The sequence below is a fragment of the Salvelinus fontinalis genome, chromosome 35, assembly GCF_029448725.1.
Source record: "Salvelinus fontinalis isolate EN_2023a chromosome 35, ASM2944872v1, whole genome shotgun sequence".
In the NCBI taxonomy this organism is placed as follows: domain Eukaryota; kingdom Metazoa; phylum Chordata; class Actinopteri; order Salmoniformes; family Salmonidae; genus Salvelinus; species Salvelinus fontinalis.
Window position 1 is genome coordinate 41,099,226 of NC_074699.1, and position 15,593 is coordinate 41,114,818.

At 49.3% G+C, this 15,593-nt stretch overlaps 1 protein-coding gene across 4 annotated transcripts in view; it reads left to right on the forward strand.

The window, feature by feature from the left end:
* Positions 1–15,593, forward strand: part of LOC129834877 (casein kinase I) — a 46,974-nt gene that overhangs the window by 22,352 nt on the left and 9,029 nt on the right. For 2 of the 4 annotated variants that reach the window (XM_055900230.1, XM_055900231.1), the window contains exons 5-11: positions 2,003–2,154; positions 2,496–2,730; positions 3,115–3,200; positions 3,296–3,380; positions 3,606–3,754; positions 3,856–3,963; positions 6,086–6,193. In XM_055900230.1, coding sequence (XP_055756205.1) covers positions 2,003–2,154; positions 2,496–2,730; positions 3,115–3,200; positions 3,296–3,380; positions 3,606–3,754; positions 3,856–3,963; positions 6,086–6,193 — 923 coding nt within the window. The remainder of the gene's footprint in view (positions 1–2,002; positions 2,155–2,495; positions 2,731–3,114; positions 3,201–3,295; positions 3,381–3,605; positions 3,755–3,855; positions 3,964–6,085; positions 6,194–15,593) is intronic. The other 2 variants (XM_055900233.1, XM_055900234.1) reach the window with 1 other exon arrangement.

Sequence of the window (15,593 nt, forward strand, 5' to 3'; positions counted from 1 at the left end):
CATTGATTTTTACACGTTTTGAGAATTTTCACCTCTACAGCTTTAGCGATTTAGAAAATACTTGTGTTGATTTGAAAAATGTTGCCTATGCAATATTTAACTGAGTCAATTGAATGCTTTGTATTTTTGTTAAGAGTTTGAGTTCTTCACAGAATCAACACATGAACTCCTTTGTGATTTTTACCAGTGTCGATGCTCAATACCAGTGGTCTAAAATAATTTAAAGTACTGCTTAAGTCGTTTTTGGGCTATCTGTACTGTGCTTTACTATTTATATTTGACAACTTTTTACTATTACTCCACTACATTCCTAAAGAAAATAACGTACTTTCTACTCCATACATTTTCCCTGACACCCAAAAGTACTCGTTACATTTCGAATGCTTAGCAGGACAGGAAAATGGTCAAATTCAAACACTTATCAAGAGAACATCCCTACTGCCTCGGATCAGGCGGACTCACTAAATCCAAATGCTTCTGGCTATCTGTAAAAAAAATATATAATAATAATAAATGTGCCGTCTGGTTTGCTTATTATAAGGAACTTTTACTTTTGATACTTAAGTATATTTTAGCAATGACATTTACTTTTGATACTTACGTATATTTAAAACCAAATACTTTTACTCATATACTATTTTGGTGGGTGACTTTCACTTTTTTTTATTGAGTTATTTTCTATAAAGGTATCTTTTACTCAAGTATGACAATTGGGAACCTTTTCCGCCAGTGCTGAATACATCGCTGCTCACACTGGCCATACACAACCTAAAGCTGTGTTCATCACACAACCTTTAGAAAGTCAACATATGAGCCCTCTACAACAGGGGTTCCCAAACTTCTTTTCACTCAGCCCCCCCCCTTCCAGCATTGGGGAACATCCCACGTCTATTTCTATTGGCACAAGCACTGTTCATGACACACATTGTTCACACACCTCTTGTTGGCATAGAGAACATTTTGCAGGTTTAAAGCTTATTTCCTGCAATTTTACACGTTGCCATTCTGCCTAATGTGTATTCATGTGTTAGAGTGACTCAAACATTACAACAAAATCTTGGGGGTAACAGAAAAATGTTTCCTGACATGGGCAAGTTGATCTGCAGATTTCTTACATGTTATAAATATCTCTCTAAGGTATGCAATGACTGGCATGTCAAGAGGAAAACTGATGATGCACTACCCAATTTCTAAATTGAAACTTTTGCGTTCTACTATTACAACTTTCAAGAGTAAGTTGAAAGCGTAACTGAGTTATTTCAAACACAGTTTGCTAAAGCAGACAAATTATCCTGCAGCAATGGGAAGTGTGGATTATCATTATTATTATAGTATTATTAATGGACATTTTTGTAGTGGTTGATATGCTTTTTGTAAGGGAAAATCAAGTTTGAAATTTCAAAGTGGAAATTACAAACTTTAGAAGCCTTTTTAAACATCAAATACACTAGACATTTTAAATCTCCTACATTGTGGGAAAGTTCTCATGCAACAGGGTGATCAAATTTAAGATCCTACATCTGTAGCCTACATAGAGCATTAGTCTCAACACACTGCAGTCAGTTGACCCTGTTTGAACAGTGCCATCCATCTCCGCAGGCTGTTTGGGTTTAGACTACTCCTTTTCCTCTGGTTAGTGCATACCTGGCAGGCATCGGTCTCTAAACCTCTGAACGTCCGTGTCTGTGCTACTCCTCCCATCTGGCTGATCAATGATGACTGTGGCTGCCCTGGGTTCAACCTCTCTCATCGTCAGGCGAGGCAGAAATAACATGCAAGGCTTTCCCCCCCACAAGGCCACTCAACAGCTACTCTCATTCCCAGCACTTCAATTCTGCTTTCAGTGCATGGGTCCACAGGAGTGTAACACAATTCAAATGGTCTATTGAAACTGGTCAGACCAACCTACATGTGGTTTACTATGTTAGCAGGAAACAAGGCAATAACTAGAAGCTGCCTTTGTATTGTTCTAATAGTCCTCTTCTCCCGCGGTCTCTTTCAGCGGAAGGCCTGCCCCAGGTGTTCTACTTTGGGCCCTGTGGGAAGTATAATGCCATGGTTCTAGAGCTGCTGGGCCCCAGTTTAGAAGACCTCTTTGACCTTTGTGACAGGACCTTCTCACTAAAGACTGTATTAATGATTGCCATTCAGCTGGTGAGTTCCCAACATCAAATAATGATATATTTACCAGATGTGTTCAAACTGGTGTGCAATTCAAAGGTGGAGATCAATTTCATGTAAATCGGACAATTTAGGAGAACTTAAAATGTGGTATTTAAATGTTTTGGAAAGGGGCTTTTTTTAAGTGATGAATTCATCCCCGGAAAATAATTGGATTATAATTGACCCCAATCCTGCTGAGATCAGATTTTTTGGTTGAGTTTGTTTCCTTATTGATCCCTGATTTGATTAACTTATTGGTCTAGTCTGTGTGTACCCATGCAGAGTTCCGTAGGCCACTCTGTTACTGACTGTCCTGTGACTTTCCTATTCAGATCTCCCGGATGGAGTATGTGCACTCTAAAAACCTCATCTACAGAGACGTAAAGCCTGAAAACTTTCTCATCGGACGCGGAGGATGCAAAAAAGACCACATTATCCACATCATTGACTTTGGCCTGGCCAAAGAGTACATCGACCCTGAAACCAAAAAACACATCCCGTACCGGGAGCACAAGAGCTTAACCGGGACGGCCCGATACATGTCCATCAACACACATTTGGGAAAAGGTATGTCTGGTTTGCCAAGAATTTCAAAGGGGTGATTTACGTAAATGTTAGACACTGCTTTGTCAGCATGTTAGTGTTGTGAAACTTGGTTATGAGGTGTTTATACTTTTCGATAAATCATGTCTGCTTGGATTTGGTCAATGAGTAGGCAACATTTCTTTGTCAAGGGCTTTTTTTTTTTTTTTTGTAAGGTTGGCAAGGTTGCAAATACTAAGTATAACTTAGCCAGGGTTTATGAGTGACTAGGGCCCTTAGACTGTTATCACAAAAAGGGAGGCAGCTTCCCAGAAAAAGGTTGGGGTTAAATCAAGTTAAGGAAATTCTAATCATGGCTCAATGCGTTTTCTTCCTTTTGAAGTGACTCTCACTGGGTTTTTTTAATAGAACAAAGTCGTCGAGACGACCTGGAAGCCTTGGGTCACATGTTCATGTACTTCCTCCGTGGGAGTCTACCGTGGCAAGGACTAAAGGTATGTGACGTCAGCAGGTCCTCTGAGATTTCCCACTTGTGCTGTGTTTGTAGCAACGTACAGATGTTAAACTTTTTTATGTGGTTCTTTCACAGGCTGATACACTGAAAGAACGATACCAGAAGATCGGAGACACGAAAAGAAACACTCCCGTTGAGGTTCTCTGTGAGAGCTTCCCAGGTACAGCCTGACCATTTCTCTCATCCAAATCTGAAGTTGTTTTTAATGCAACACGTTCGGTATTATTATTATTTATTTATTTTTTGGTGATGGTAATTTAGCTAGTTGTAGGCCAGAGTGCTTTTGGAGACCCATGACTATGCTTCAGGATGTTGTATTGTTTCTCATATTACTCAATGGTGCAGATGACTCATTCAAATCTACATTGGGTGTTTGCTGTTACAGAGGAGATGGCCACCTATTTGCGTTACGTAAGACGGTTGGATTTCTTTGAAAAGCCTGACTACGAATACCTGAGGACCCTGTTTACAGAGCTGTTTGAACGGAAAGGATACACCTTCGATTACACCTACGACTGGGTCGGCAGGCAGATAGTATGTAACTCCACTCACTGACTAATATTGAGGGGGAAACATAGAGCAGGCCTAAGTATTTTAGCTACAATATAACACTGGTTTACTGTTGTACCCCATAGCCAACACCAGTGGGGACTGTCAACATGGACTCTGGGGCATCTGCCATCACGAGAGAGAGCCACCCGCACAGAGACCGGCCCTCGCAGCACCAACCCATTAGGAATCAGGTAAGCTGGACCTCCACTTTCCCAGAGCTGCCAGTTCAACTGGCTCTGGAGACCCCTGATCCACACTGATGATTTGACAAGGGAGTGTCCTAACCACAATATTATAACGGCTGCTACGTTACCCCTTTAGTTACTATCCCCCCTCTGGATTAGCCTGCCGGAGAACTTGAGGGGGACCGAAACTGTGGACATATTTAAAAGGGATCTTAAAACACATTTAACTGCTTTTCCTTCGGGTGCTTTTTAGTCTTTCAGTTTGAGTTTTTTTTTTTATCCTCTGTTATAAATATTTAATTTGTACTATTTTTTTTCTTTTTTTCTGTAAAGCGCATTGCATCCATGTCAATATAGATAAAGCTTGATTTGATTAGAGTAACCTACATCCTCCAACACTGAACCCTCCTCTTCCTCCTCCACCTACTTACTGAAGAGCAAGTTTTAGAATCTGTGGTGGGGGGAGTTTACAGAGTGGGTCCCTTGGGTGAGGTGGGGAGGTACCACAGCAGCTCCAGGCCATAACCCACTGAGTCAGACTTATCATTCCTACTCTGTTAAATAAACAATGGTGGTTGGATCCCACAGCTGCAGCCAACTGCGACGCTTATTAAGCATGCAAGACTGCGGGGCTTGTTTGACGCACATAATGGCAAAGATGCATGTGTATAAATCTCCTGGCATTTAATGGAACATTATAGGTATATCTGGGATTTAACATTTTTGTATTTCCTGGTTCAAAATGTTATGTATAATTGTGTTCCTTACCAAAGTAAGTTTAATGCTAACTTTATTTGCCAGTGCACAGTGGCTTTGAACCCTTTGACAAGCATTTGATTCATAAGGGGCTACCTTAACCTTTTGCACATGCCACCTCTGCATGCATTCCTCAACACTGGCCAAATACCAGAGAGGGCAATCAGGCTTTGAGGAAGTTAACCATCACCTCACCCCAGTCGCATCACAATAGGAAATCTCAGTCTGAACCTAGCTCACACATTGAATGTTGCTAGTTGATATGCGGACACTTCTATCATTCTTACTCTTTTAAATAAACTGCCAAAAGAGACGTACTGTGGCAAGAAAAAGGTATGTGAAGCCTTTGGAATTACCTGGATTTCTGCAAAAATTGGTCATACAATTTGATCTGATCTTTATCTAAGTCGCAACAATAGACAAACGCAGTCTGCTTAATCTAATAACACACAAACAATTATATGTTTTCATGTCTTTATTGAAAACACCGTATAAATATTCACCCTGCAGGGTGGAAAAAGTATGTGAACCCTTGGATTTAGTAACTGGTTGACCCTCCTTTGGCAGCAATAACCTCAACTGAAGTTTTCTGTAGTTGCGGATCAGACCTGCACAACGGTCAGGAGGAATTTTGGACCATTCCTCTTTACAAAATTATTTCAGATCAGCAATATTCTTGGGATGACTGGTGTGAACCGCTATTTTGAGGTCATGCCACAGCATCTCAATTTTGGAGTAGTCATTAGCCTAGGGGTTCACATACTTTTTTCAACCCACGCTGTGAATGTTTAAACTATGTATTCAATATAGACAAGAAAATACAATTTGAGTGTTATTAGTTTAAGCAGACTGTGTTTGTCTGTGGTGACTTGGATGAAGATCAGATCAAATTTTGACCAATTTATGCAGAAATCCAGATAATTCCAAGGGGTTCACATACTTTCTTGCCACTGTATTCATGTATTACAGTCCCGTTGATTGAATCCTGCATGTAGTCAACTGCCCTGTGTTTATTCTGTCGTGTGATGTGACTGGTTCACTCAGGGCCAAATCCCAACTTGTGAAGCTCACGCCTTACTCTAACTTAGTTTTGTGTATAGCACCCATTGATTTCAGTGGGGGAGATTTAAACAAAAGTTTGAGTGGAATGTGCGTAGCGCCAAGTTAGTATCCGGCCCTCGGTCACTAATGCAGTTTCCTGCTTCGCCTTTTTTATTAATCTCTGCTTTGTTTCCTTTCCTTTCTCGTGCCGCTTTGCATGATACCTGGTCACGCCCCCACACACAATTAACCCCCACCCATTCCACCCAAACTCGCAACGACCCACCCTCACTCCCTTTCCCTTCCATCACCACCACAACTCCCTGAGCAGACGGCAGCTTCTGACCGGAGGGGAGCATGGGAAGTGCAGCCCAGTCGGACAAACTCCTCCTACATGGCCTCCCACCTGGCATCGGACAGGCACGGGGGCTCAGTGCAGGTACACTACTACAACTCCACGTTGACCCATCAGTCCGTTGTCCACTTCCCCCTCCTTCCCCTGTTTCCTCACATGGTGTGCCGGGGTCCACCACAAGTATGTCCATGGCATACGTTACACATCAGTGGCATACTTGAGTCTGGGGGTGTGTGTGACAGAGTTAGAGGTTTGGTGTGTGTGCTCACACATCTTTTGTCCTACAGCTGATAGCCCTTGGTCTTCTTTCCTTGTGTGTTTGGAAAGACAAGCTTCGAAACAGGTCATGACTGGTTATGTCAAACTAATCTGGAGGCGAAAGAAACAAACACCTGTTCAGGTGAGGTGCTGGCTAGCAGAGTAGAACACCTGTTCAGGTGAGGTGCTGGCTAGCAGAGTAGAACACCTGTTCAGGTGAGGTGCTGGCTAGCAGAGTAGAACACCTGTTCAGGTGAGGTGCTGGCTAGCAGAGTAGAACACCTGTTCAGGTGAGGTGCTGGCTAGCAGAGTAGAACACCTGTTCAGGTGAGGTGCTGGCTAGCAGAGTAGAACACCTGTTCAGGTGAGGTGCTGGCTAGCAGAGTAGAACACCTGTTCAGGTGAGGTGCTGGCTAGCAGAGTAGAACGCCTGTTCAGGTGAGGTGCTGGCTAGCAGAGTAGAACGCCTGTTCAGGTGAGGTGCTGGCTAGCAGAGTAGAACGCCTGTTCAGGTGAGGTGCTGGCTAGCAGAGTAGAACGCCTGTTCAGGTGAGGTGCTGGCTAGCAGAGTAGAACACCTGTTCAGGTGAGGTGCTGGCTAGCAGAGTAGAACACCTGTTCAGGTGAGGTGCTGGCTAGCAGAGTAGAACACCTGTTCAGGTGAGGTGCTGGCTAGCAGAGTAGAACACCTGTTCAGGTGAGGTGCTGGCTAGCAGAGTAGAACACCTGTTCAGGTGAGGTGCTGGCTAGCAGAGTAGAACACCTGTTCAGGTGAGGTGCTGGCTAGCAGAGTAGAACACCTGTTCAGGTGAGGTGCTGGCTAGCAGAGTAGAACACCTGTTCAGGTGAGGTGCTGGCTAGCAGAGTAGAACACCTGTTCAGGCGAGGTGCTGGCTAGCAGAGTAGAACACCTGTTCAGGCGAGGTGCTGGCTAGCAGAGTAGAACACCTGTTCAGGCGAGGTGCTGGCTAGCAGAGTAGAACACCTGTTCAGGCGAGGTGCTGGCTAGCAGAGTAGAACACCTGTTCAGGCGAGGTGCTGGCTAGCAGAGTAGAACACCTGTTCAGGCGAGGTGCTGGCTAGCAGAGTAGAACACCTGTTCAGGCGAGGTGCTGGCTAGCAGAGTAGAACACCTGTTCAGGCGAGGTGCTGGCTAGCAGAGTAGAACACCTGTTCAGGCGAGGTGCTGGCTAGCAGAGTAGAACACCTGTTCAGGCGAGGTGCTGGCTAGCAGAGTAGAACACCTGTTCAGGCGAGGTGCTGGCTAGCAGAGTAGAACACCTGTTCAGGCGAGGTGCTGGCTAGCAGAGTAGAACACCTGTTCAGGCGAGGTGCTGGCTAGCAGAGTAGAACACCTGTTCAGGCGAGGTGCTGGCTAGCAGAGTAGAACACCTGTTCAGGCGAGGTGCTGGCTAGCAGAGTAGAACACCTGTTCAGGTGAGGTGCTGGCTAGCAGAGTAGAACACCTGTTCAGGCGAGGTGCTGGCTAGCAGAGTAGAACACCTGTTCAGGCGAGGTGCTGGCTAGCAGAGTAGAACACCTGTTCAGGCGAGGTGCTGGCTAGCAGAGTAGAACACCTGTTCAGGCGAGGTGCTGGCTAGCAGAGTAGAACACCTGTTCAGGCGAGGTGCTGGCTAGCAGAGTAGAACACCTGTTCAGGCGAGGTGCTGGCTAGCAGAGTAGAACACCTGTTCAGGCGAGGTGCTGGCTAGCAGAGTAGAACACCTGTTCAGGCGAGGTGCTGGCTAGCAGAGTAGAACACCTGTTCAGGCGAGGTGCTGGCTAGCAGAGTAGAACACCTGTTCAGGCGAGGTGCTGGCTAGCAGAGTAGAACACCTGTTCAGGCGAGGTGCTGGCTAGCAGAGTAGAACACCTGTTCAGGCGAGGTGCTGGCTAGCAGAGTAGAACACCTGTTCAGGCGAGGTGCTGGCTAGCAGAGTAGAACACCTGTTCAGGCGAGGTGCTGGCTAGCAGAGTAGAACACCTGTTCAGGCGAGGTGCTGGCTAGCAGAGTAGAACACCTGTTCAGGCGAGGTGCTGGCTAGCAGAGTAGAACACCTGTTCAGGCGAGGTGCTGGCTAGCAGAGTAGAACACCTGTTCAGGCGAGGTGCTGGCTAGCAGAGTAGAACACCTGTTCAGGCGAGGTGCTGGCTAGCAGAGTAGAACACCTGTTCAGGCGAGGTGCTGGCTAGCAGAGTAGAACACCTGTTCAGGCGAGGTGCTGGCTAGCAGAGTAGAACACCTGTTCAGGCGAGGTGCTGGCTAGCAGAGTAGAACACCTGTTCAGGCGAGGTGCTGGCTAGCAGAGTAGAACACCTGTTCAGGCGAGGTGCTGGCTAGCAGAGTAGAACACCTGTTCAGGCGAGGTGCTGGCTAGCAGAGTAGAACACCTGTTCAGGCGAGGTGCTGGCTAGCAGAGTAGAACACCTGTTCAGGCGAGGTGCTGGCTAGCAGAGTAGAACACCTGTTCAGGCGAGGTGCTGGCTAGCAGAGTAGAACACCTGTTCAGGCGAGGTGCTGGCTAGCAGAGTAGAACACCTGTTCAGGCGAGGTGCTGGCTAGCAGAGTAGAACACCTGTTCAGGCGAGGTGCTGGCTAGCAGAGTAGAACACCTGTTCAGGCGAGGTGCTGGCTAGCAGAGTAGAACACCTGTTCAGGCGAGGTGCTGGCTAGCAGAGTAGAACACCTGTTCAGGCGAGGTGCTGGCTAGCAGAGTAGAACACCTGTTCAGGCGAGGTGCTGGCTAGCAGAGTAGAACACCTGTTCAGGCGAGGTGCTGGCTAGCAGAGTAGAACACCTGTTCAGGCGAGGTGCTGGCTAGCAGAGTAGAACACCTGTTCAGGCGAGGTGCTGGCTAGCAGAGTAGAACACCTGTTCAGGCGAGGTGCTGGCTAGCAGAGTAGAACACCTGTTCAGGCGAGGTGCTGGCTAGCAGAGTAGAACACCTGTTCAGGCGAGGTGCTGGCTAGCAGAGTAGAACACCTGTTCAGGCGAGGTGCTGGCTAGCAGAGTAGAACACCTGTTCAGGCGAGGTGCTGGCTAGCAGAGTAGAACACCTGTTCAGGCGAGGTGCTGGCTAGCAGAGTAGAACACCTGTTCAGGCGAGGTGCTGGCTAGCAGAGTAGAACACCTGTTCAGGCGAGGTGCTGGCTAGCAGAGTAGAACACCTGTTCAGGCGAGGTGCTGGCTAGCAGAGTAGAACACCTGTTCAGGCGAGGTGCTGGCTAGCAGAGTAGAACACCTGTTTATTAGGCGAGGTGCTGGCTAGCAGAGTAGAACACCTGTTTATTAGGCGAGGTGCTGGCTAGCAGAGTAGAACACCTGTTTATTAGGCGAGGTGCTGGCTAGCAGAGTAGAACACCTGTTTATTAGGCGAGGTGCTGGCTAGCAGAGTAGAACACCTGTTTATTAGGCGAGGTGCTGGCTAGCAGAGTAGAACACCTGTTTATTAGGCGAGGTGCTGGCTAGCAGAGTAGAACACCTGTTTATTAGGCGAGGTGCTGGCTAGCAGAGTAGAACACCTGTTTATTAGGCGAGGTGCTGGCTAGCAGAGTAGAACACCTGTTTATTAGGCGAGGTGCTGGCTAGCAGAGTAGAACACCTGTTTATTAGGCGAGGTGCTGGCTAGCAGAGTAGAACACCTGTTTATTAGGCGAGGTGCTGGCTAGCAGAGTAGAACACCTGTTTATTAGGCGAGGTGCTGGCTAGCAGAGTAGAACACCTGTTTATTAGGCGAGGTGCTGGTCCCGTGTGGCTCAGTTGGTAGAGCATGGCGCTTGCAATGCCAGGGTTGTGTGTTCATTCCCCACGGGGGGACCAGGATGAATATGTATGAACTTTCCAATTTGTAAGTCGCTCTGGATAAGAGCGTCTGCTAAATGACTTCAATGTAAATGTAAATGTAAAGGTGCTGGCTAGCAGAGTAGAACACCTGTTTATTAGGTGAGGTGCTGGCTAGCAGAGTAGAACACCTGTTTATTAGGTGAGGTGCTGGCTAGCAGAGTAGAACACCTGTCTATTAGGTGAAGTGCTGGTCCCGTGTGGCTCAGTTGGTAGAGCATGGCGCTTGCAATGCCAGGGTTGTGTGTTCATTCCCCACGGGGGGACCAGGATGAATATGTATGAACTTTCCAATTTGTAAGTCGCTCTGGATAAGAGCGTCTGCTAAATGACTTAAATGTAAATATAAAGGTGCTGGCTAGCAGAGTAGAACACCTGTTTATTAGGTGAGGTGCTGGCTAGCAGAGTAGAACACCTGTTTATTAGGCGAGGTGCTGGTCCCGTGTGGCTCAGTTGGCTCAGTTGGTAGAGCATGGCGCTTGCAACGCCAGGGTTGTGGGTTCATTCCCCACGGGGGGACCAGGATGAATATGTATGAACTTTCCAATTTGTAAGTCGCTCTGGATAAGAGCGTCTGCTAAATGACTTAAATGTAAATGTAAAGGTGCTGGCTAGCAGAGTAGAGCACCTGTTTATTAGGTGAGGTGCTGGCTAGCAGAGTAGAACACCTGTTTATTAGGTGAGGTGCTGGCTAGCAGAGTAGAACACCTGTTTATTAGGTGAGGTGCTGCTAGCAGAGTAGAACACCTGTTCAGGTGAGGTGCTGGCTAGCAGAGTAGAACACCTGTTCAGGCGAGGTGCTGGCTAGCAGAGTAGAACACCTGTTCAGGCGAGGTGCTGGCTAGCAGAGTAGAACACCTGTTCAGGCGAGGTGCTGGCTAGCAGAGTAGAACACCTGTTCAGGCGAGGTGCTGGCTAGCAGAGTAGAACACCTGTTCAGGCGAGGTGCTGGCTAGCAGAGTAGAACACCTGTTCAGGCGAGGTGCTGGCTAGCAGAGTAGAACACCTGTTCAGGCGAGGTGCTGGCTAGCAGAGTAGAACACCTGTTCAGGCGAGGTGCTGGCTAGCAGAGTAGAACACCTGTTCAGGCGAGGTGCTGGCTAGCAGAGTAGAACACCTGTTCAGGCGAGGTGCTGGCTAGCAGAGTAGAACACCTGTTCAGGCGAGGTGCTGGCTAGCAGAGTAGAACACCTGTTCAGGCGAGGTGCTGGCTAGCAGAGTAGAACACCTGTTCAGGCGAGGTGCTGGCTAGCAGAGTAGAACACCTGTTCAGGCGAGGTGCTGGCTAGCAGAGTAGAACACCTGTTCAGGCGAGGTGCTGGCTAGCAGAGTAGAACACCTGTTCAGGCGAGGTGCTGGCTAGCAGAGTAGAACACCTGTTCAGGCGAGGTGCTGGCTAGCAGAGTAGAACACCTGTTCAGGCGAGGTGCTGGCTAGCAGAGTAGAACACCTGTTCAGGCGAGGTGCTGGCTAGCAGAGTAGAACACCTGTTCAGGCGAGGTGCTGGCTAGCAGAGTAGAACACCTGTTCAGGCGAGGTGCTGGCTAGCAGAGTAGAACACCTGTTCAGGCGAGGTGCTGGCTAGCAGAGTAGAACACCTGTTTAGGCGAGGTGCTGGCTAGCAGAGTAGAACACCTGTTTATTAGGCGAGGTGCTGGCTAGCAGAGTAGAACACCTGTTTATTAGGCGAGGTGCTGGCTAGCAGAGTAGAACACCTGTTTATTAGGCGAGGTGCTGGCTAGCAGAGTAGAACACCTGTTTATTAGGCGAGGTGCTGGCTAGCAGAGTAGAACACCTGTTTATTAGGCGAGGTGCTGGCTAGCAGAGTAGAACACCTGTTTATTAGGCGAGGTGCTGGCTAGCAGAGTAGAACACCTGTTTATTAGGCGAGGTGCTGGCTAGCAGAGTAGAACACCTGTTTATTAGGCGAGGTGCTGGCTAGCAGAGTAGAACACCTGTTTATTAGGCGAGGTGCTGGCTAGCAGAGTAGAACACCTGTTTATTAGGCGAGGTGCTGGCTAGCAGAGTAGAACACCTGTTTATTAGGCGAGGTGCTGGCTAGCAGAGTAGAACACCTGTTTATTAGGCGAGGTGCTGGTCCCGTGTGGCTCAGTTGGTAGAGCATGGCGCTTGCAATGCCAGGGTTGTGTGTTCATTCCCCACGGGGGGACCAGGATGAATATGTATGAACTTTCCAATTTGTAAGTCGCTCTGGATAAGAGCGTCTGCTAAATGACTTCAATGTAAATGTAAATGTAAAGGTGCTGGCTAGCAGAGTAGAACACCTGTTTATTAGGTGAGGTGCTGGCTAGCAGAGTAGAACACCTGTTTATTAGGTGAGGTGCTGGCTAGCAGAGTAGAACACCTGTCTATTAGGTGAAGTGCTGGTCCCGTGTGGCTCAGTTGGTAGAGCATGGCGCTTGCAATGCCAGGGTTGTGTGTTCATTCCCCACGGGGGAACCAGGATGAATATGTATGAACTTTCCAATTTGTAAGTCGCTCTGGATAAGAGCGTCTGCTAAATGACTTAAATGTAAATATAAAGGTGCTGGCTAGCAGAGTAGAACACCTGTTTATTAGGTGAGGTGCTGGCTAGCAGAGTAGAACACCTGTTTATTAGGCGAGGTGCTGGTCCCGTGTGGCTCAGTTGGCTCAGTTGGTAGAGCATGGCGCTTGCAACGCCAGGGTTGTGGGTTCATTCCCCACGGGGGGACCAGGATGAATATGTATGAACTTTCCAATTTGTAAGTCGCTCTGGATAAGAGCGTCTGCTAAATGACTTAAATGTAAATCTAAAGGTGCTGGCTAGCAGAGTAGAGCACCTGTTTATTAGGTGAGGTGCTGGCTAGCAGAGTAGAACACCTGTTTATTAGGTGAGGTGCTGGCTAGCAGAGTAGAACACCTGTTTATTAGGTGAGGTGCTGCTAGCAGAGTAGAACACCTGTTTATTAGGCGAGGTGCTGGCTAGCAGAGTAGAACACCTGTTTATTAGGCGAGGTGCTGGCTAGCAGAGTAGAACACCTGTTTATTAGGCGAGGTGCTGGCTAGCAGAGTAGAACACCTGTTTATTAGGCGAGGTGCTGGCTAGCAGAGTAGAACGCCTGTTTATTAGGCGAGGTGCTGGCGAGCAGAGTAGAACGCCTGTTTATTAGGCGAGGTGCTGGCTAGCAGAGTAGAACGCCTGTTTATTAGGCGAGGTGCTGGCCGGCAGAGTAGAACGCCTGTTTATTAGGCGAGGTGCTGGCCGGCAGAGTAGAACGCCTGTTTATTAGGCGAGGTGCTGGCCGGCAGAGTAGAACGCCCGTTTATTAGGCGAGGTGCTGGCCGGCAGAGTAGAACGCCCGTTTATTAGGCGAGGTGCTGGCCGGCAGAGTAGAACGCCTGTTTATTAGGCGAGGTGCTGGCTGGCAGAGTAGAACGCCCGTTTATTAGGCGAGGTGCTGGCTGGCAGAGTAGAACGCCCGTTTATTAGGCGAGGTGCTGGCTGGCAGAGTAGAACGCCCGATTATTAGGCGAGGTGCTGGCTGGCAGAGTAGAACGCCCGATTATTAGGCGAGGTGCTGGCTGGCAGAGTAGAACGCCCGATTATTAGGCGAGGTGCTGGCTGGCAGAGTAGAACGCCCGTTTATTAGGCGAGGTGCTGGCTGGCAGAACGCCCGTTTATTAGGCGAGGTGCTGGCTGGCAGAACGCCCGTTTATTAGGCGAGGTGCTGGCTGGCAGAACGCCCGTTTATTAGGCGAGGTGCTGGCTGGCAGAACGCCCGTTTATTAGGCGAGGTGCTGGCTGGCAGAACGCCCGTTTATTAGGCGAGGTGCTGGCTGGCAGAACGCCCGTTTATTAGGCGAGGTGCTGGCTGGCAGAACGCCCGTTTATTAGGCGAGGTGCTGGCTGGCAGAACGCCCGTTTATTAGGCGAGGTGCTGGCTGGCTGAACGCCCGTTTATTAGGCGAGGTGCTGGCTGGCAGAACGCCCGTTTATTAGGCGAGGTGCTGGCTGGCAGAACGCCCGTTTATTAGGCGAGGTGCTGGCTGGCAGAACGCCCGTTTATTAGGCGAGGTGCTGGCTGGCAGAACGCCCGTTTATTAGGCGAGGTGCTGGCTGGCAGAACGCCCGTTTATTAGGCGAGGTGCTGGCTGGCAGAACGCCCGTTTATTAGGCGAGGTGCTGGCTGGCAGAACGCCCGTTTATTAGGCGAGGTGCTGGCTGGCAGAACGCCCGTTTATTAGGCGAGGTGCTGGCTGGCAGAACGCCCGTTTATTAGGCGAGGTGCTGGCTGGCAGAACGCCCGTTTATTAGGCGAGGTGCTGGCTGGCAGAACGCCCGTTTATTAGGCGAGGTGCTGGCTGGCAGAACGCCCGTTTATTAGGCGAGGTGCTGGCTGGCAGAACGCCCGTTTATTAGGCGAGGTGCTGGCTGGCAGAACGCCCGTTTATTAGGCGAGGTGCTGGCTGGCAGAACGCCCGTTTATTAGGCGAGGTGCTGGCTGGCAGAACGCCCGTTTATTAGGCGAGGTGCTGGCTGGCAGAACGCCCGTTTATTAGGCGAGGTGCTGGCTGGCAGAACGCCCGTTTATTAGGCGAGGTGCTGGCTGGCAGAACGCCCGTTTATTAGGCGAGGTGCTGGCTGGCAGAACGCCCGTTTATTAGGCGAGGTGCTGGCTGGCAGAACGCCCGTTTATTAGGCGAGGTGCTGGCTGGCAGAACGCCCGTTTATTAGGCGAGGTGCTGGCTGGCAGAACGCCCGTTTATTAGGCGAGGTGCTGGCTGGCAGAACGCCCGTTTATTAGGCGAGGTGCTGGCTGGCAGAACGCCCGTTTATTAGGCGAGGTGCTGGCTGGCAGAACGCCCGTTTATTAGGCGAGGTGCTGGCTGGCAGAACGCCCGTTTATTAGGCGAGGTGCTGGCTGGCAGAACGCCCGTTTATTAGGCGAGGTGCTGGCTGGCAGAACGCCCGTTTATTAGGCGAGGTGCTGGCTGGCAGAACGCCCGTTTATTAGGCGAGGTGCTGGCTGGCAGAACGCCCGTTTATTAGGCGAGGTGCTGGCTGGCAGAACGCCCGTTTATTAGGCGAGGTGCTGGCTGGCAGAACGCCCGTTTATTAGGCGAGGTGCTGGCTGGCAGAACGCCCGTTTATTAGGCGAGGTGCTGGCTGGCAGAACGCCCGTTTATTAGGCGAGGTGCTGGCTGGCAGAACGCCCGTTTATTAGGCGAGGTGCTGGCTGGCAGAACGCCCGTGTATTAGGCGAGGTGCTGGCTGGCAGAACGCCCGTTTATTAGGCGAGGTGCTGGCTGGCAGAACGCCCGTTTATTAGGCGAGGTGCTGGCTGGCAGAACGCCCGTTTATTAGGCGAGGTGCTGGCTGGCAGGACGCCCGTTTATTAGGCG